General features: G+C 45.5%; 1 protein-coding gene across 3 annotated transcripts in view; it reads left to right on the forward strand.

Moving 5' to 3' along the window:
- The window catches only part of PC (pyruvate carboxylase), a 100,452-nt gene that overhangs the window by 41,585 nt on the left and 38,254 nt on the right, over positions 1 to 20,613 (forward strand). The window contains exon 1 of one of the 3 annotated variants that reach the window (XM_038563785.1): positions 8,851 to 8,993. The exons of 1 other annotated variant lie outside the window; for it this stretch is intronic. In XM_038563785.1, coding sequence (XP_038419713.1) covers positions 8,958 to 8,993 — 36 coding nt within the window. In that variant the 5' untranslated portion in view covers positions 8,851 to 8,957. One more of the 3 variants, XM_038563784.1, reaches the window with a different exon arrangement.

A 20,613-nucleotide genomic window follows, 5' to 3' on the forward strand; every position in this document is an offset into this window, starting at 1 on the left:
ATCACACATGTGATATCTTGGCATTTTATTATAAAATGTGTCCCCATCTTGAGCATCAGCATAACTCAGTGAACCAATATGTTTCCAAATGACCAGTGTGGTATGTAAGGTTACAAAATTATGTTTGGTATAAGGCCCATTTATTTTTTCAAGATAGGCCAGTGGATTTTAACATAACAGAGTACATTAAGGCTCATAGGGTTTCCTATTTCACGTTATCATTAATAACTTTTGGTCAAGTTTTGGTGTATTAAACAGGAGTATCCACCATTGTCTGAAATGGCTACTAAAATATTCCTCCCTTAATATATATATACATATATATTCCTTCTTTTGGCTAATACATATTGGGGGGAGTTGTCCATATTTTCTTCATGAGCATCATTTACTACAACAAATTGAATGTAGAAGCACAGATGTGAGAATCCAGTATCTTCTATTAAGCTGGACATTAAGGAGATTTGCAAAAATGTAAAATAATATCACTCTCCTCAGTGTTTTTAAAAATATAGTTGTGTTTTATGAAAAGTATTTGTTAACCTATAATATATTTATTATTATTTTAAAACACTAATCAATATAAATGAGGGTACCACATCCCAGAGTAACCTAGCACTGAATTTGCTTTGCCCACAGAAAGCTCTCTTCCCCTTACTAGAAGACTCTCTGAGGTCAGGGAGCATATAGGCTTCTGATTGGTGGTTAAAAAGCAAGCATATAGAATTTTTATTTGTGTGAGGATTTTAACTTTTTTTTTTAATTTTTTTTATTCATGAGAGACAGAGAGAGAGAGAGGCAGAGACATAGGCAGAGACACAGGCAGAGGGAGAAGGAGGCTCCATGTAGGGAACCTGACATGGGACTCTATTCCAGGTCTCCAGGATCAGGCCCTGGGCTGAAGGTGGCGCTAAACTGCTGAGCCCCCTGGGCTGCCCGGATTTTAACTTTTCAAGCTTTAACATACGTTACTTTTATTTTTTATTTTTATTTTTATAAAGATTTTATTTATTCATGAGAGACACAAAGAGAGTGGCAGAGACACAGGCAGAGGGAGAAGCAGGCTCCATGCAGGGAGCCCGATGCAGGACCTGATCCCAGACCCAGGGATCACGCCCTGAGCTGAAGGCAGATGCCCAACCACCCCCAAGTCACCTCGGCATCCAAATATACATTAGTTTTAAAAATTCATTTTTATGATAGCTTTATTTGGGATATAATTCACATACTGTAAAATTCACCCTTTTAAAAAAGTATATAATTCAGTGGTTTTAGTATATGTAGTGTTGTCTAACCAACACCACTATTCCAGAACATACTCCTTACCCCAGAAGGAAACACTATGCCCATCAGCAGTCACTCTCTGTTACTCACCCCTCTTCTAGCCCCTGGCAACCACTAATATACTTTCTGTCTCTGTGGTTTGGCCTATTCCAGACATTTCATATAAATGGAGTCATATAGTATGTGGCCTTTTGTGTCTGGCTTTTTTTCAATTAGGATGTTTTCAAGCTCACCCACTTTGTCACAAGTAATAGTACATCATTTTTTTTCCTTTGGCTGAATAATATTCCATTATATGGATATACCACATTTTGTTTATTCACCAATTGGACATTTAGCTTATTTCTACTTTTTGGTTATTATGAACAATGCTACTGTGATCCTCTGTGTACACATTTTGTGTAGACATAAATTTTCATTTCTCTTGTGTATCTATCTAGGAGCTGGGTCATATGGTAACTCAGTATTTAATCATTTGAGGAACTCCAAACATTTTCTGAAGTGGCTGCATCATTTTTTAAAATTTATTTTATTTTATTTTTTATTTTATTTATGAGAGACACAGAGAGAGAGAGGCAGAGACACAGGCAGAGGGAGAAGCAGGCTCCATGCAGGGACCCCATCGTGGGACTTGACCCTGGGTCTCCAGGATCAGGCCCTGGGCCGAAGGTGGCACTAAACTGCTGAGCCACCCGGGCTGCCACTGCATCATTTTATATTCCCATCAGGAGTGTGTGAGGGTTCCGATTTCTCTGTATCACCACTAATACTTGTGGTTATCTGTCTTGTGATTATAGCTACCCTAGTAGGTGTGAAGTTTATCTCATTGTGGTTTTGATTTGCATTTTCCTAATGACATTGAGCATCTCTTCATGTATGTATTGGCCATTTGTATGTCTTTGGAGAAATATCTGTTCAAATCTCCTCCCTATTTTTAATGAAGTTGTTTGTATTTTTGTGTTTGAGGTGTAAGAGGGTTTTTAAAAAATATATATATTCTGGATATTAAACCTTTAGAAGATTACTTAATTTGTATAAACTTTCTGCCATTCTGTGTAGTTGTCTTTTCTCTTTGGTGTCCTTGAGAATACAAAAGTTTTTTATATTTTGATGGAATCAATTTATCTGTTTTCTTTGGTTGCTTATATATCTTCTGTCATAGCTAGGAAACCAAAGCCACAGAAATTTATATTTTATTCTAAAAGCTTTATAGTTTTAGCCCTTGCATTGAAGTCTCATCCGTTTTGTGTGAATGTCTATAAATGGTGTGAGTTAGGGGTCCAACTTCATTCTTTTGCTTGTAGCTATCCAGTTGTTACAGCATCATTGCTGAATTGTTTTTGGCACCCTGTTGAAGATCAATTGACTGTAACTATGAGGGTCTTAAGGGCTCTCAAGTCTATTCCATTGATATATGTGTCTATCCCTATGCCAGTACCACACCATCTTGATTACTGTAGCTTCCTAATGAGTTTTGGAATTGACAAATATGAATCCTCCAACTGTGTTCTTTTTCAAGATTCTCTTGGTTGTTCTGGTTCCTTTGTATTCCTTTATGGATTTTAGGATCATCTTGTCAATTTCTATAAATAAAGTAAGCTGCAATTTTTGTTAGGGTTTGTATTGAATCATTTTGGGGAATATTGCTATCTTAACAATGTTTAGTCTCTGATCCATGAACATGAGATGGCTTTCTTTTTGTTTAGATCTTCAAATTTTTTCAATGATATTTTGTAGTTTTCAGTGTACCAGTCTTGCACTTCTTTTGTTAAATTTGTTCCTTGATGTTTTGTTCTTTTCATGCTTGTCTTACTGTATATTGATTTAACTTTGTTGTTTAATTCCTCCCTCCTCCTCAACTAGACTTCTCCATAGGGCCTGGCATTTTGGTAGCACAGTGCACAGAGTAGAGATTTTCTTGTTTATTTTTTGTTCACACTGCCCTTGTGAAGGAGGCATGGTCTTATTGTCCCTGGCCTAGTAGTTGAAGAAACTGCAGCCCGAGTGCAAGGTGACTTGTTTCTTGGCACAACATTGATTAGTGGTAGCAGAGGTAGGATCAGGGTTTTTCTGATTCAGAGCCCATTCCTCTTTCCAGGCATCATCCTGCATAGGACTGACACTCTACTTTTTTTTTTTTTTTTAATTTATTTGAGAGAGAGAACATGCGTGTGCATGTGAGCACGAGCTGAGGATGGTTGTGGGGGAGGGGCAGAGGAAGAGGGAGCCCTATATGGGGCTCAATCTCTGGACCCCAAGACCATGACCTGAGCCAAAGGCAGACACTTAATGGACTGAGTCACCCAGCCACCCCTGACATTCTGTTCTTGCCCTCCGCCCCCCGGCAGTGGTTGTGTCTCTACCTCTCATATTGAGCCCCAGGGTATGAAGGGAAGAGAAGGAATAAGGTTGATATCACAATGGCTGACCATTGGGGTCACTTTTCTGGACATCTTTTTTTTTTTTTTTTTTTTCCTGGACATCTTTAATGTGCCAGACTCTCCTAAGTATTTCCAAAATATGTAACCTAATTAAGTTCTCAGAGCAACTCCACAAAATGACTCAGATCCCTCTGCATTTTATAGACCAGGAGGTGAAAGTTCAAAGAGTCACGGAAACTCCCAATCAAAAAGTGAGTTACATGTTCAACGCTGTTCCAAAAGCTCCAAGTATGGTGCTTAATGAAGGAAGGTGTGGGGAGGAAGGAGGGAATGGGGGCTTTCTTGGAAACTGTGAGGGTCATCAACATCAGGTTTGAACTGAATCAATCCAGAAGCCTTTGCTCATTGGCCTGGAACTGGTATCTCAAAATGATTGGCTTGCTGCTCCTTGCTGCTTTCTCCCTCTTTGCTTCTCCAGAACACTTGGCATCATTTTCATTACCCAACAGCCATTCCTTATAAGTTTTTTGAATAAATGAAAGACATTCTACCAGCTGCTTTGCCCCATAGAAGTCATAGAACCTCACTGCCTTTGTGGCTGGATGTGGGGTGATATAGAAGAAAGGGGGACAAGGCCGTTAGAAGGGTCCAGCTGTCCTGCTGCTGTGAGACAAAAGGCATGGGAGAGATGCAAGCTCTGCCTCTTGTTGGTTGCCTCTCTACCTCCAGAGCAGAGCACAGACAGATATGGTTCCTTCTTGGTGTCTTGGACATCTGGTCTGTTATACCCTGGGTCTACAGTGTCGTTTCCACATCGGAGTGACCCATGAACCAGAACAGCACTGAATATCTTTGCCATTGGTTTAACTGAGCCAGACCCTTACTCTCTATCCCCATTTCTGTTTTTCTACAGTAAGAAAACAACTATGAAGTAGTAGTCATTGGTGGCCTTGGCAGTATTTTACAACTGTCTAGAAAGTTAATTGGTGCAGTTTTTGATGCTGGATATTCTTCTTAGATTGAAAGCAGTGGCACAGATGATTATGTTTCTCTTTGATGCAGTGAGCTTGCCTTACTCCCCAGCCTTGTTCTGGCACCTGCTGCCCAGCCATGCCAAGCTGTGCATGGCTGTGAACACGCAAAGCCAGGTGGTGTCCCTATCACACTGCTCCCTCTTCCTGAATGCCTGCCCTTCCTCCTTTCTCTCCAGACCACCTGTCCCTCTTCTCATCTTTCAGGCTCCCTCCTGTGATACTCTTCTGGGTCCTCGATTCCCCCTTTGCCTACCATTAGCTTAGAGCTGACACCTGCCGCTTAGGCCATCATCCTATCTACATATTTCTATCTGATAGTATCCACCACACTTCATTTGGCATTTTTTCCCCCTTGATTTATTTTTTTTAAGATTTATTTATTTATTTATTTATTTATTTATTTGACAGAGAGAGAGTGAGCAAGAGAGAGAACACAAGCAGGGGGAGGAGCAGAGGGAGAGGGAGAAGCAGACTCTCTATTGAGTAGGGAGCCCAACCCAGGCTTGATCCTAGGACTGCAGGATCATGACCTGAGCCAAAGGCAGATGCTTAGCCAACTGAGCCACCCAGGCGCCCCTTTCCTTTTTTTATTGATGTATAATTGACATTATTACTTTCAAGTATAAAAGGCAATGATTCACTGTGTATGTATTGTGATACAATCACATTGTCTAGTTAATATCCATCACCACACAGGTATATATTTGTTTTTCTTTTTTTTTATATATGTATTTGTTTTTCTTGTGATGAGAACTTTGAAGATCTACTCCCTTAGCAACTTTCAAATATACAGTGTGGTATTGTTTACTGTAGTCACTGCTGAGCAATTCATTTCATTTCTATATGTGTTTAGTCTTCCCTGACCCTGAGTGCCTTGAGGGCAACGACCACCCCTCTCCCTCCATCATTCTGCATCCCCACTGCCTTAGAGACAGCTGGGCAGGCTGCACTGTGCTAAACGGAAAACAAGGTGCTGCTGCTGGCAGTGATGGTATCCCTGCTGCGGTCCGGTTATAGCCTGTGAAGTGTCTACTGCAGGCAGAGCTTCGGAAGACCTGGGCCAAAGCTCAGGCAGCTTCTTTTTTTTTTTTTTTTTTTTTAAGATTTTTATTTATTTATCCATGAGAGACACACACACACACACACACACAGAGGCAGAGACACAGGCAGAGGGAGAAGCAGGCTCCATGCAGGGAGACAGACATGGGACTTGATCCCAGGTCTCCAGGGTCACGCCCTGGGCTGAAGGCGGTGCTGAACCGCTGAGCCACCCAGGCTGCCCCATTCTCAGGCAGCTTCTAATCTGGATGAGTAGACACCTGTTCTAAAGGTTCCTGGTCTTTGGCCTGATCTCTGTGTGCTAGAAATGAAGCATGCGCAGAGGCAGTTGGGGCCCATGAAAAGCGTTCCAGTACCACTGGAAGTTCTCCCCGACCCCCTCCGACCAAACCTAGGGCGGCCTGGGTCCTCTCAGCTCTCAGAACACTGCCCCTGGGACTATCCCCACTCAAAGCTAGGTTACTTGCTTCCTTGATCTTGTCTTGACCTGGATGCTATGGGGAGACAGGTACCAGATTTCATGGCACCTCTGTGATGCCTGTGAATGTCCAGGAGCTTACAGAGAAAGGAGGGCATGTACCTAATCATCTAACGGGGCCGGTTCCATTACTAATTTTTCCCCTTACCCTCGTGCTTCTTTTGTTGAGTTCCTCAATGCTGGGAGATTTAACAAAAGTCGGAGAAACAGTAGAATGTTAGGATATATTTCTCCTTCTCATCTACCCTATTCTCTCATAAAGAAGGTTCTACTTTTATGAGAAAAATTGGGAACAGTTGGAAGTTGAAGCTGCCTGTTCATAGTAATCAGATCCATTGACCCCCCACAAATAACTCTACAAGGTATGGGTTGTCAATCTCCATTTACCAATGACCAAAATGAAACTTGGAGGTTAAGGGACCTGCCCAGGGTCACACACACAGAACAGAGCTACGACCCACCCCAGGTGCATCTCACAGCAAAGCCCTGTTCTTCTCTCATGCTCACTCGTCCTCATGAGCAGCAAGTGTCACCCCCACTCTGTAACCCGTGTTGCCAGCATACTAAGTATTTGGTGAAGGCAGTCCTATCTTTCCTGATTTCGGCCACTCACCAAGAGTTTCTGCCTTTCCCCAGGTAGTCTCCAACTGTCTAGTCGTAGGACCTGTTTCTGCACTTATGTTAGGAGGGTCTCTGCTCCCCTTTGTCAGGGGGGTAAATGTTCCTATTCTGTCTTCATCCCTGTGGTGTAGGGAGATTGAGGTAAGGTGTGTGCAAGTGCTGGACTAAGATCTCTAAGAAATGTCCCTCAGACCAATCTTGCTCTTGGCCCTGCCCCTGGATGAGACTGAGGCCTGTGTGCCAGCCTGAAGCCAGCTGCTCCCTCTGGCTCACCCTCTCAGCAGGCCCATCAGCTAGGTAGCCAGTCTCAAGGTGGATGTGGCACTGTTCTACCTTCAGCTGGGATAGCCATCCTGGGTGCTTGACCTGATGCCAGGGGGAGGACAAAGCCCTCCTCAGCTCAGAAGTCAGAGCATTGTATGCAGGGAGCCTCTGTGGTTTCCTACTTCGGCATTCCAGCAGACCCTCTTACTCTTACTGTTCCTGGGCAGGGCCCTTCTGGAGTGTCACTGGCCACCTCGGGGATCTGCAGCTGCCTGCCTTTGTCAGGGTTTATTAGAGGTTAGCCCCCTTCCTTGATGGACTAGAGGGGAGGCAGAAAGCTGCTTGTTGGGGCAGCCCAGGTGGCTCAGCGGTCTAGCGCTGCCTTCGGTCCAGGGTGTGATCCTGGAGACCTAGGATCAAGTCCTGCATCAGGCTCCCTGTGTGGAGCCTACTTCTCTGCCTGTGTCTCTGCCTCTCTCTGTGTGTGTGTGTGTCTCTCATGAATAAATAAATAAAATCTTTAAAAAAAAATAAAGAAAGCTGCTTGTTGTCAGCTCTGGAGAAAGCTGTAGGCAAAGGGGGAACAGAGTACCTGTGCAGGGTGAGGGCCTGGATCCAAGAGGAGTAAGCAGGTTCCCTCCCATGCTGAGTTTGCATTTAACTTGTGGGTCTCCCAGAGACTCCTGACATTCAGACTTCCACCTGACTTAGAACCTCTTCCCAGGTCAGGCGTGCTGCCCACATTTCATTAGCAGGATCATCCTTCCCACTTCTCTGGATGCCACCTGCCTGGTCTAGGATTGAGCACTCAGAAGCAGGGAAGGCATCTCTGACTAATTAATCTTGGGTTCAGGAAGCTAAGCAAAGATAGAATAGTGAGTTATTGACTGTGCTTCCTCCAAGCACTCTTATCCGAGCTAAGCCACTGCTGGTTTTTATTTTGGTGATAGCGGGGTGGCATACAGGGGGTAGGCACTCTATCCCTGTTCTGGACTAGAGTGGTCTCTGGGATAACACTATGTTCAATGTATTGATCTGAGTGTTGTTTTTTTTTTTTTTAAGATTTTATTTCTTTATTCATGAGAGACACACAGAAAAAGGCAGAGACATAGGCAGGGGGAGAAGCAGGCTTCCTGTGGGGAGCCTGATACAGGACTCGATCCCAGGACTTTGGGATGATGACCTGAGCCAAAAGCAGATGCTCAACCACTGAACCACCCAGGTGCCCTGATCTGAGTGGGTTTAATATTATATTTAAGCATTTAAAAACCTTGCTAATGAAGTCAGACCAGGCTAAGTGCTCACAAGAGCCACTAGGTACCATGTGCCCTTGTGAGGAAGCCTGTCTCCTGGCCCCAGGGCAGAAAGGACCAGGATATCTCCAGATCTCAAGGGGACAACCTGAGACTTATTGAGGTCTCAGCAGGAGGAGAAGTAGGACCTCAGAGTCCTCATTTTTTCTTCTGTCAAAGCCTCTGCTCCTTTCCTTAGGCCAGAAGCTCTCTCACCTGGTTGGCTCTCCTGTCCCTGTCCCTCTTTCCTTTGTAAAAGCCAAACACCATTGCCCTTTAATCCTTCCTGCTAACCTGTAGGCAGTAGTTCTGACCGCCCTCTCCAAGCTCACCCCTGACCTGGTTTTGTTTTTTTCCCTTCCCTCAAACAAGCTGTTCAAGGTCTATTCCTGAGCCAGAGATTGGCTCACAAGCAGCTCTCTCTCCTCTGAGCTGTAGGGAGGGGATAGTTTAGAAAGTCATTGACAGAGGCTTAATCTAGAAAGTCAGTTATAAACAAGAAGCGGGCAGAGGGCCTAGATTTGGGTATTCCGGTACCAGGAACACCATGGCCTCTCTGGGACTCTGCAGACCAACTGCCACGGTAAGAGGACCCACCTCTCAACAGTCCCAGGTACTGTCCTGGGTGGGGGTGTGTATGCAGTGTAGTTATTGTTTCTCTTCCTTTGGAGCTTGGCAGTCTATTTTTACTTAAGAAGATGGCAGAGGGACTCTGGGAACAGTCATTGGAGACAGGAATCCAGGGGACGAGTGTGCTGGATCATTGCTCACAGGCCTGTGGGGACAGCTCTGGTCAGGTATAGGTATTTGACGAAGGAGCTCAAAGTGGACAAACCCTACATGACAATGAAAATGGATTCTGCCTGAGACCTTGGGGACAGAGGAAGATGTGCCATGGGTCCAGAGCTCTGGGCCAGAGTTCCTTTATGTGGTGATGAAGTTGGGGGAAAGGCCATGTGGTTCCCTTGACTAGGGCCCCTTGTGGAAATGGTGATGCAGCAAGTGGTCAGGGGAAGGGTCTGCTCTGAGAACAGCACCAGGCCAGGGCTCGGGAGCCCACATGTGCTGTGCTCCAGTTCCTTGGCCAGAATGGGCCTTGATGCTCTGGAGCTGCAGAACAGGGAGGCCTGGCTCTCCTTTAGGAATCTGGGAAGTAGAAGGGCCAAGATCAGATCTCTTCAGGAGGTGAGTTTATGATTATGTCCTAGAGAACAGTGAAGGGAAAGCACGAAACTACCCAGTTTTCAGGAGAACGAATCTCTGGCATTTGAGCAGAACCTGTTGCACAGGTGTAAAGGGACAAAACTTTTGCTTAGAAGAAAACCTTTCCCTTGGTTCGGGTGGAGGAGAAACTAAGGGCACCAGATGGCTCCTGGTTATCTCTTACTGCAGCAGGCTAGATTCTCCAGGTCATGGGATAAAGATTCAAGAAGGGAGTAACTCTGTGTGTGTGTGTGTGTGCGTGTGTGTGTGTGTGTGTGTGTGTGTTTCAAGGAACAGGTGAGAAGGAGGACCTACATCTCCCTTTGCTTAACAACATTTGCAGAAGTTGGTAAGAAATGTGCCTTTTCTCCTGGTGTTCTGGACCAGGGATGGAAGGGTGTGGCTTCTAGACTTTCTTTCCTGTTGGGTGACTCAGAGGGAGACCTGTCATCAGGAAGAAGTCAAAGCAAGAGGACCATCGGTGCTTACTAATCTGAAGGGCTGGATCTGGAATGATCTCATTTGCGGACTTGGTCTGCTCCTGACTAGAAGGAAGCAGCAAATTTCCTGAAGGCAGGGACCTCTTCTCTCTTGTTCAGCTGTTATCTCCAGTGCCTAACGATACCTGGCATGTTGCAAAGGCTGTCACTATTGAGTGAATGAATGAATCAATGAATGAACACTTTCTCTGCCTGTCATTTCACTAAATCTCTCCAGTTTCATCTTTTTTTGGTTCCATACCAGCCTTCTCACCTGATCAGCATCTACTTGGTGTCACCCAACCCTGACTCTAATCAGGCAAGACCATGCTCACAGGAAGAGGCTATCTCCCTGTTCTTCCCTCCACCACTGGTCCACACCAAGCAAGCGGGTGCTGATGTCTTGTGGGCCAGGTGCCACCCACCTCTGCTGAGGCCTCTGGGGTGGTTCCCTCCATGCCACTTATGTAGCTCTTCTCAGCTGCTTTACCCTTCTCCAATTTCCCTTTTCCCCCAAGTGGTTCCTTTGCTATGCTGGCTGTTTAATATCCCTTACATTTCAAGTGTGGTAGTCTTGTCTCCTTACCAGACAAAGTTTAACGAAGGGAGAGGCCCTGCATTTGTTACGTGATCCTCTGTCCCTCAAGTGTTTCTTATGGGCTATAGGTTCTCAATAGACATTTGATGGCTCCAATTGTGTGAAATCTAATCCTAGTCCTTGGAATACATACTATGGCTTCTAGTTTACGAAACCAAAGAGGGTCAATCTGAGGTTTCTCATGTGGCAGGTTGCTAAATTGTCAGCCATCTGTGCTGGGGGATCAGGCTGTTTCATTGATGGATTAACAGGTGCCAAACTGTTTTTTATTCATAATACCTCTGACACCAAATATGTGGGTTTTTCCCCTCACACAAACCAATTCTTCAGTTCTCTGCAGACGCCAAAGGGTATCCCTCAATTCAATTCAGTTCTGACACTACCCAGAGTTAGTGCAGACCCCATGGGTGAAGGGCTCAGTCCCACAAGACAGGGGACACTACATAAAACTTGGCCTTCTGGACCTCTGACCACCCAGCTATAAATTGGAAATGACCGTAATCCTCTCCTCAGGTTTGATAATTTTTTAGAACTGTTCGCAGAACTCAGAAAACTACTTTCTTTACTATTACCAACTTATTGTAAAGGATACAGATAGACAGCCAGATTAAGAAATACATAGGTGATGTCTGGAAGAGTTCTGAGTGTAGGAGCTTCTGTCCCCATGGATTGGGGTGCACCATCCTCTTGGCATGTGGATGTGTTCACCATCCTGGAAGCTCCCTGAGCCTCACTGTTTGGTGTTTTTATGCAGGTTCCATTATGTAGGCACAGTTGATCAAATCATTGGCCATTGGTGATTAACTCAATCTCTGGTCCCTCATCCCTCCAAGTGGAAGTGAAGCTGGAAGTTCCATCATTCTACTCATGTGGTTGGTTCCTCTGGCAAGCAGCCTCACCCTGAAGCCATCTAGGAGCCCACCAAGCATCACTACTTTAGCATAAAGTCAGGTGTGGTTGAAAAGGGCTTATTATGAATAAGAAAAGTTGCTCCCTTCTCTCCTACCACTCAAGAAATTCAGAGGGTTTTAGGAGCTCTGTTCCAGGAACCAGGGAGGAAAACCAAATTTAATAATTCTGTTATCACTATATCACACAAGTGCAGAGAGGCAGAGTGATCCCCAAGGTCATTTGACGAGCCCGTGGCAAAGCTAGAATTTGAACCTAACTTTTCTGACTCAAAGACTTTGCCCTTTCCATGGAATTACAGCAGCATCTGGCCCCCACCTCCACTTCATCAAAGCTTCTCCTGCCTGACCTCACAGTGGCGGGGCGGGGGAGGGGGAGCAAAAGGGTCTGGCTGCTTTCCCCTTTATCCTTCCAAAGCCCCAACTCCTGGGACTGTTGACACAGTGAGCTGCTTGAAAGAACACTGTGATGTCAGGCAGCAGCAAGGAGTTCAAGAAGTGATGGGGGTCAGCAGATGGGCCTGGAAAAAGCTCCATTTTCCTTGTCTGTAAAATTGAGGTAATGCCTGCCCTTCCTTTGAGGCAAGGTTGCTGTTAGTAGCAAATGACAGTATCTTTCTCTCTCTTTTTTAAAATTGTATTTATTTATTCGAGAGAGAGAGAGAGACAAAGAGAGAGGCAGAGAGAGTGACAGAGACAGAAGCAGGCTCCATGCGGGGATCCCAACTCGGGACTCGATCCCGGGACTCCAGGACCACATCCTGGGCTGAAGGCAGGTGCTAAACTGCTGAACACCCAGGGATCCCTGAGAGTATCTCTTAAAGTACCTTATAAATGGCAGAGAGCCAGAGGTATATTGTTGTTGAATGTAATTACAGTACATAGATTAACAGCTCAATAAAACTGTCAAATGAAACAATACTCACCTCCTAAGTGTTAGGAGATGACCTCGTCCAGCGGTCTGGCACTATACAGACACATACAGCTGTAATTAATTATTGTTTTCATAACTATTATAACATATGACCTCTTCCCTCAGATGCAGGGTGGGTGGCCCTGAGGAGACTTCCTGGAGTGGGTTGGGATGTCCCTTTGATTTGGGACTAAGAAGATAAGAAAGGCAGTCTGTTGCCTGGGACTTTGGTAATTCACTTACTATCTTAGGTCCTGAAAGCCTGTCCCTCATGAAGGCTGAAGTTCTTAGCTAGGATGTGTTTTTCTTCCCAGGGAATTCTCAATCTAATTTCTCAACACTGAGGAGAAAGTATATTCATTTTTTTTTTAAAGATTTTATCTATTTATTTATGAGAGACACAGAGACAGAGAGAGAAGCAGAGACACAGGCAGATGGAGAAACAGGCTCCATGCAGGGAGCCCGATGTGGGACTCGATCCCGGGACCCCAGGATAACGCCCTGGGCTAAAGGCAATGCCAAACCACTGAGCCACCCAGGGATCCCCAGAGAAAGTATATTCAAATGAGCATATCCCCTGCTATCAGGAGAGCATAAGTGTGAGTCTCGGCGAATCAGAACCTGCTCAGTAGGTGAAGGGTTGGAGCTGCCAGAGTTCCTGGCAGACACCATGCTCTCCCTTCCCAGGGCGTGCACAGCAGGGTAAAGGCCACTGGGAGCCTCTGGTCACTTCTGCCGAGTTCCAGAACATCCTAGGGGAAGGTTCTGTCTGCTCCAATCAGCTGCGTACTCAGTCAGGCTCCCACCACTGTGACGGAGCACAGTTAGCCTGCAAGGGAAGGCTGTGATAGAGAGGGTGACACAAGTGTGACGCTGATCCAGGTAGAGGGGGGAGGAGGCTCTTCACACAGTGATGGAATGCCCAGGTATGGCTGGGGCGAGTGTGATGGTTTGGAAAAATAGTTGGAGATTGATAAGCAGGAAAGGGAGAGAGTGGTAACTAATAACCTAGCTGGGATGGGAGCCACAGGAGGCCCCTGGGAATTAGTGCCCTGAGTGAGGCACAGTTTGGGGTGACAGGCAGACTGGGGTATGGGTGCCTTTGGGCTTGGAAGCCATGGCTAAGCTATTTATCCTGATTTTCTGTTTCCTTACTTACAAAGCTGGGGCCATAACACCTGCCAGACAAGGTTTTGGATGATTAAATGGAATGATGTGAAGCACTTAATGCAGTGGCTGGCACCCAGTAGCAAGCCCAGGTATTATCAATGGTTCTGACACTTTGCCATGTGTTTTGGTCATGAGGATGCCAACAATAGCGAGTGCCTACAACTCTGTCTTGGAAAAGCCTCTAGTCCAGTTTTTGTGCTCAAATTCCAAAGCAGAGGGTGAAAGGTCAGATCAGGGGGTCACAGAGATGTATTTTTCTGGGGTCAAGAACAGAGGGAGCAAGCGCAGCAGCCTCACGGTCGTATCCTGTCTGGGTTGCTGTTTACTTTCTTCCCTCTAGGAATTGAAGCACTTTGCCTTTGATTTTCCTCACTGTCTCCTTGACTCATAGTTGGACACTCTGGTGAGTGTTTACCCAGAGAACCAAGTTTTCTAGTGAGCCAGGTTCTACCTGTCCTCCCATAGGGGTATTTTGGGGGTGGTGGTGGTATCTAACAGAAGAGCGGTAAGGGCTGGCCAGGTATAGTGGAGGTCACACACTGATTCTGTGAAATTGAATTAATCAGGCAAAGCAAATCAGGCACTGAACCAGGGCAGTCGAGGCACTCAGGACAGACAGCAGTAGGAAGCCATTACTTCCAGGTTGGGAGAGGAAACAGTGTTTCCTCTAGACTCCAGAGATGGTTGGAAACATGGAGGCAGAAGTGCCCAGCAGGGACTGTCATAGTGGCAGGACACACCTCCAGTCCGTATTGGCATCTAACCCCATAGAGAGTGAGGAAGATACACCCATGCTCTCCTCCACCCTCCTCTCCTGCTTGTGCCTCCCCGTGGCTGAACATGCATGCGGGAAACCAGCCTGCAAAGGGAGTCTTTCACAGGTCTCAGATTCCCTGGGCACAGAGCTAGAGGGATGTGGGGAGGTGAGCAGAGCCTAACCAACCAGGAAGCCTCTCCTAAAGGCCAAATCTGTGTGGAGACATCTACTCAACAGGCATGACAAGCAGAGGAATGAGGGCTCTGGCCTCCTGTGGGTCAGAGCAGCTGCTATTTTTTGGGACGGCACTACCTCCAAATCCAAAGTAGTCACTGTAAAGTTGCTCCCGTTGATGGTGGTAAGAAAAGAGGCTACAAGGCAAGTGGATCCAAGAGATGAACTTTATTGCAAGCACCCTCCGCGAGGTTCCACGACTGGGGGGGGGGTTCCCGCTGGGAGGGAGTTGGCAGGGTCCTTTTATCGGGTTGAGGCAGGACATAGGCTTGTGTCCATATTAGGTAAGGTATGGAGGTTATGGGGTGGGAGAAGCCCGTGATGGACAGTTCCCAATTGTGAAGTTCCTGGGTGGAAAATTTCAATTTCCTGGTGGTGACCTGGAGGCCGCAGTGAAAGTGGTGGGAAAGTCCACCATCTTGGAGAGGGTTGGCGGGATGATCCGCCATTTTGGAGCCCCGGTTTCCCAGCCTGCCCATCAGTCACCAGTTTAAAATTTGTTCATCGGGGCAATTAGGAGAGATATGAAACGAAAAGCATATGGAGTGGAAAAAAAATAAGTAAAAGTATCTTTATTTGCAGCTGACATGATCTTGTGTAGGAAAACCTAAGGAATCCACTAAAAACCCATTAAAATGAATAAAAGAGTTCAGCAGGGTTGCAGGACATAAGATCAATATACAAAAATCAATTGTATTTCTATATAGTAGCAGTGAGCAAATTGAAAATGAAAATAGTGTCATATAGAATAGCATCAAGAAGAATAAAATTCTTATGAATAAATTTAACGAAAGAAATATAAAACCTATAACAGCATAAAACATTGTTGACAAAAATGTAAGAATACCTAAATAAAAGGATTCCCCATGTTCATGGATCAGGAGACTTAATACTGTTAAAATAGCAGTACCCCTCCAAATGATCCACAGATGCAATGCAGGGTCACTCACAATCTCAGCTGCCTTTATTTGCAGAAACTGACAAGATGATCCTAGAGTCCCCATGGAAATGCAAGAGAAGCAGACAGCCGAAATAATTTTGGAAAAGAACACAGTCGGAGGACTCACACTTTCTGATTTCAGAACTTTGTACAAAGCTACAGTAATCAGGACAGTGTGGTGCTGGCATAAAGACAGACATATAGATCAATGGAATAGAATTGAGAGTCCAGAAATAAATCCTCACACTTACAGTCAATTGATTTTTGACAAGGGTGCCAAGACAGTTTAATGGGGAAGGAATCGCCTTTTCAACAAATGGTGCTGGAACAACTAGAGGTCTACATGCCAAAGAATGAAATTGGACACCTACCTTACACCACAGACAAAAATCAAAATGGATCAAAGACCTGAATGCAAGAGCTAAAACTATAAAACTTTTAGAAGGAAACATAATCATAAATCTTTGTGATGTTGGGGTAGATAGTGGTTTCTTAGCTACAACAGCAAAAACACAAGCAATAAAATAAAAAATAGATCAATCAGACTTCATCAATATTAAAAACTTCTGTAGCAGCTAAGGACACTGTCAAGCAAAAAGGCAATGCAATGCAAAGAATGGGAGAAAAATTTTGCAAATCTTATATCTGATATGGAACTTCTATCTAAAACTTTTATCTAGAATATTTAAGGAATTCTTATAACTCAACAGTAAAATAGACAAATAATCCACCTTAAAAATCCAGAGTCCCTGTTTTTCATGACAGAGTCATAGGATCGAGCCCTGTGTCTATCAGGGAGTCTGCTTGTCCCTCCACCTCTGTCTGCCCCACGCCCCCATACCACTTGTGCTCACGAGTTCTCTCTCTCTCTCTCTCTCTCTCTAATAAATTAAACCTTGGGATGCCTGAGTGGTTCAGCAGTTGAGCATCTGCCTTCGGCTAAGGGCATGATGCTGGAGTTCCAGGATCAAGTCTCACATCGGGCTTCTTGCCTGGAGCCGGCTTCTTCCTCTGCCTAAGTCTTCTGCCTTTCTCTCTCTCTGTATCTCATTACAGATAAATAAATAAAGAAACAAACAAACAAATAAATAATAAATATAAATAAATAAAATAAAAAATAAAAATAAATAAAATAAATAAAAAATAAAATCTTAACAAAAAATGGTGGGGAAAAAAAACTTAAAAAAAAAAATAAAACCAACAAGGGATCTGAATAGACATTTTTCCAAAGAAGATAGACAGATGGCCAGTAAGCACATGAAAATATGTTCAACATCATTAGCCATCAGGGAAATGTAAATCAAAACTACAGTGAGGTACAACTTTGTCCCCTCTAGGACAGCTACTTAAAAAGAAAGACAGTAGCAGAGGCTGGTGAGGATGTGGAGGAACTGGTGGGATATAAAATGGAGCCGCTGCTGTGGAAAACTGTCTGGCAGTCCCTCAAGCAGTTAAACATAGAGTCACCAGGACCTAGCAATGTGTACCTAGCTGAGAGATGAAACACAGGTACACCCAAAAACCTGCACAGACATGCTCATAGCAGCTTGTTCCTAACAGCCAAAATGTGGGAACAACCCGGATGTCCATCAGCTCATGAACAGGTGAGTAAAACATGGTCTGTCTCTATAGTGGGATAGGACTTGGCAGTCGCTGCCACATGGAAGAACCTCGGATACCTTGTGCCAATGGAAAAAAAGCCAGACATGAAGAACCTTTGTATTCCTTTTATACAAAACATCCAGAATATGCGAATCCAGAAAGATAGAGAACTTAGTGAGAGGTGAGGTGATGACAGCTAAGGGATGTGAACATGTTCTAGAATTGATTCTGGTGATGGACGCACAGCTCCATTGACTGAACACCACTGAATTGTACTTCAGTGTGTGAACTGTCTGGTGTGTGAATTCAACCTCAATAAAGGTGTTTAAAACAACCCACACAGACCTGTCCCCCAGGGGGTAATCCAGTAGGCTAAGTCTGTGACTTCCTGAGGAAACTCCTACTGTTTTGTAATGGCTGATGCTGGCAGTCCTGGGGGCGGAGGTGCTACCTGCCACTGAGCACCTTCTGCCTCTTTTTCTGGGTCTCAGAGCATGGGAAGATCCCCTGGAAAATTTTAATTCCAAAATTCCAACCCAACTTGCATTTTGGTTTAGTTTAAAAGTTCTGGAACCCTACTGTGAATCAGGCACCAAACTGGATACTCTTGTGAAAAACGGGGTTCTGGATTTGGATAGGTTTGGTGATTTTTGAGTTGTCTTCTCCCTGTGGGTCCTCCTGAGGCTGATTTTTCTTATCAGTATAGTGAGGGGTGATCCCTTGCGATTGTGGTGTGAATTAAGCAAGCTAGAGGAAGCCTGGCATCCAATGAGCAGAAAATGAAAGCGCCCCCCCTCCCACTGCAGAGCTCTTGGAGCAAGTTCAAAGATGAGTGATGAGTGAGATCTGACCACAAAAGAACTGGAGGTCAAAAAAAAAAAAAAAAAAAAAAAAAGAACTGGAGGTCCAGCCTCAGCCAGCACTAGCTACCTAGTGCTCAGTGAGAAGCAGGAAGACACCAGAGCCTTCCCTGGCCATGTCTGGGACATGGGTGGGGAGCCAGGGACGACTCCCTGTGGGAGGGGTCTTGAGAGTGGGTGGATCTCTTTGTCATATATTGTATTTACTTCATATTTTGAATAATCAATCACATGTTGTCGAGTCAGAGGGGTAAGCGGTGAAAGATAGACATTTTCCTCACGTCTTTTCTCCAGAGGCACCTGCTGTTACCTGCGCCTCGAGTCTGCTTTTAGGAATATTCTACACTCATCAGAGCAACTTTATGTCTCTATAGCAGAACTCCTGTGAGTGGGGCAGGTTTGGCTTCTTCCCCTGCTGGTGCACCGGAATGGAAGGCTCAGGCTAAGGTGTCATTCATGCTGCCTCCCTGCCTCACAGTTGTGTTCAGCCAGACTCACCATGGGTCCCATCAGTAGAAATGCTGCCACTGCTTTCCTTCAGGTCCCCTAGAGACAGGGGTGTCCACGGAGGGGTTCCAGTCTGGCCCTTGCCTTCCCCAGCACGCCCCCTTTCCTTATGTGGCCTATGCTCTGGGGTCTTCCTGCCACCTCTCATTGTAGTTCCTGCTGCATTTCTGGCCTGTCCACTGCCTTGTTTTGGTGGAGCTTGTCTACAGTAGCTTCCTGAGAAGGAGTGCCGAGTGCCAGGGAGGTCAGCTGGGCAGCCCCTGTCTTTATTTCACCTGTACACATAACTGATAGTTCAGCTAGATATGGAGTTTCAGGTTTGAAATAGTTTTCCCTTTGCAATTTTGAAGGATCGCTTTATACTTTTCTGGCCTCCCGAGTTGCTGTTGAGAAATCCTAAACCTTGCTGATGTCTGATTTTTTTGTCCTTCTCCCTTTTCCTCCTTTTCTGAAAACTCATAGGACCTGAAATTTCACAACACGCCTGGTGTGGGTCTGGGGTTCATCCATCTTGTTGGCTCTTGGTGTGTCCTTCTGTGGAAATGTGTTCCTGTGCAGGGAGTTTCTTGAGTTTACTGTAACCCCTTTGTTTTTTTCTGTTCTCTCTTTCTGAGACTCCTGTCAATGGAGCGCTTGGACCAGCCCTCTGATTCTTTTTGCTCTCATCTCAAGCCCATTTCCTGTTTGTCTTTCTGCTTCCGTTTCTATATTTTTAATTTCCAAGAGCTCTGGTAGCTCTCTGAATGGGCCTTTAACAATCTGTGCATAGTTGCCTGTTGATTTGCTGGTACTGTAGTCTTTCCTGACTTCTCCGAGGATATTAATGTGTGTTTGCCTTTTTTCCCTTGCACAGGCTGTTTCCTCCCAGTTGCATTTTTCTGCTGCTTTCTTTTGGTCTCTGCCTTTTAGGGCCTCTGTCTTCTGCTGCCCAGTGACCTTTGGTGGCCTGCTCATGATTGCTACCAGGGGCTAAAAGCTGCCTGGGAGTCCGATTCCTAAGCTGCACAGTAGGTGATATGTGTGCCCTTTGTTGGGGGCCCTCAGTGTCAATATCCTGAGGTCTTCCCCCTTAAGAAGGTCAGGTCTCCAAGGAGGGAAGGATGGGCTGCTGTGTTGTGGGAGCAGAGGAGGATAAGGCAACAGCATGCGGAGGTTGACTGAACCTTCCATCACCCTTTTTGACCAGATAGCCAGGCCCTTGACTGTGCCTCACATCCGCCAATGTAGACCCTAGGCTTTGCCCTCTCCAGAGACTAAATGTCTGTTCTTCAGGAGAGAGCAGAAGAGGTGAGTAGTCTCTAGACATGAGAGGAGCAGCTCAGCCCAGTCCCAGGGGCCCCAGAGCCATTGCTTCCTAGTCTTCCATGGATTCCGTGGAGAAACCCCAGTCTTCCCCACCACCAGATAGATGACCTGAGATCAGATATCAGCTGCCTTTCAGTTTCCAGGTTGTGTGGCTGTGGTCTCCTCTCCTGCTCTCTCTGTCCTCGGGGCTTTAGAGCTTTAAATATGACCACAAAAAACTCTTCATTCAAGTTCTGCTGCGATTTTAGGAGAAAGGAAAATGAGATGCGTAACCCAGCCGGAGGCTTTGCACAGGTCAGCACAAGGAGAAGGGTGTTAAGGTGGAGGCATCCTGGGGAAGACTGCTCCAAGGGAGATGGAGAGTACGTGGATTCTTCAGGAACAAGGAGGAGGCAGTTTGGCTGGAGTTACAAGATTCAGGAGGCTGAGGACTGATGGGCAATCAGGCTGGAAAGGCAGGTTGTGCTGATGAGGAAAAGGCCAGCAGGAGGGAGAGCTTACCTGTGGGTGGGGGTGGGGGGGTGGGGAGAGGAGGAGAGTGAAATAAGGCCTGTATTTGGGGTGCTAACTACCACTAGTGTATAGTGCAGATTGGTAGCTAAAGCTAACCCAGAGTAATGGTTGGCAATGTTTAGGAGCCTTTTGCACTAGTTGAAGTAGCATGAAAGAGATGATCTAGGGTATGTTCTTGGAAATGAAAGGAAGAAGAACATGACAGGCCTCCTGT

This window comes from Canis lupus, chromosome 18 (assembly GCF_011100685.1).
Source record: "Canis lupus familiaris isolate Mischka breed German Shepherd chromosome 18, alternate assembly UU_Cfam_GSD_1.0, whole genome shotgun sequence".
NCBI lineage: Eukaryota > Metazoa > Chordata > Mammalia > Carnivora > Canidae > Canis > Canis lupus.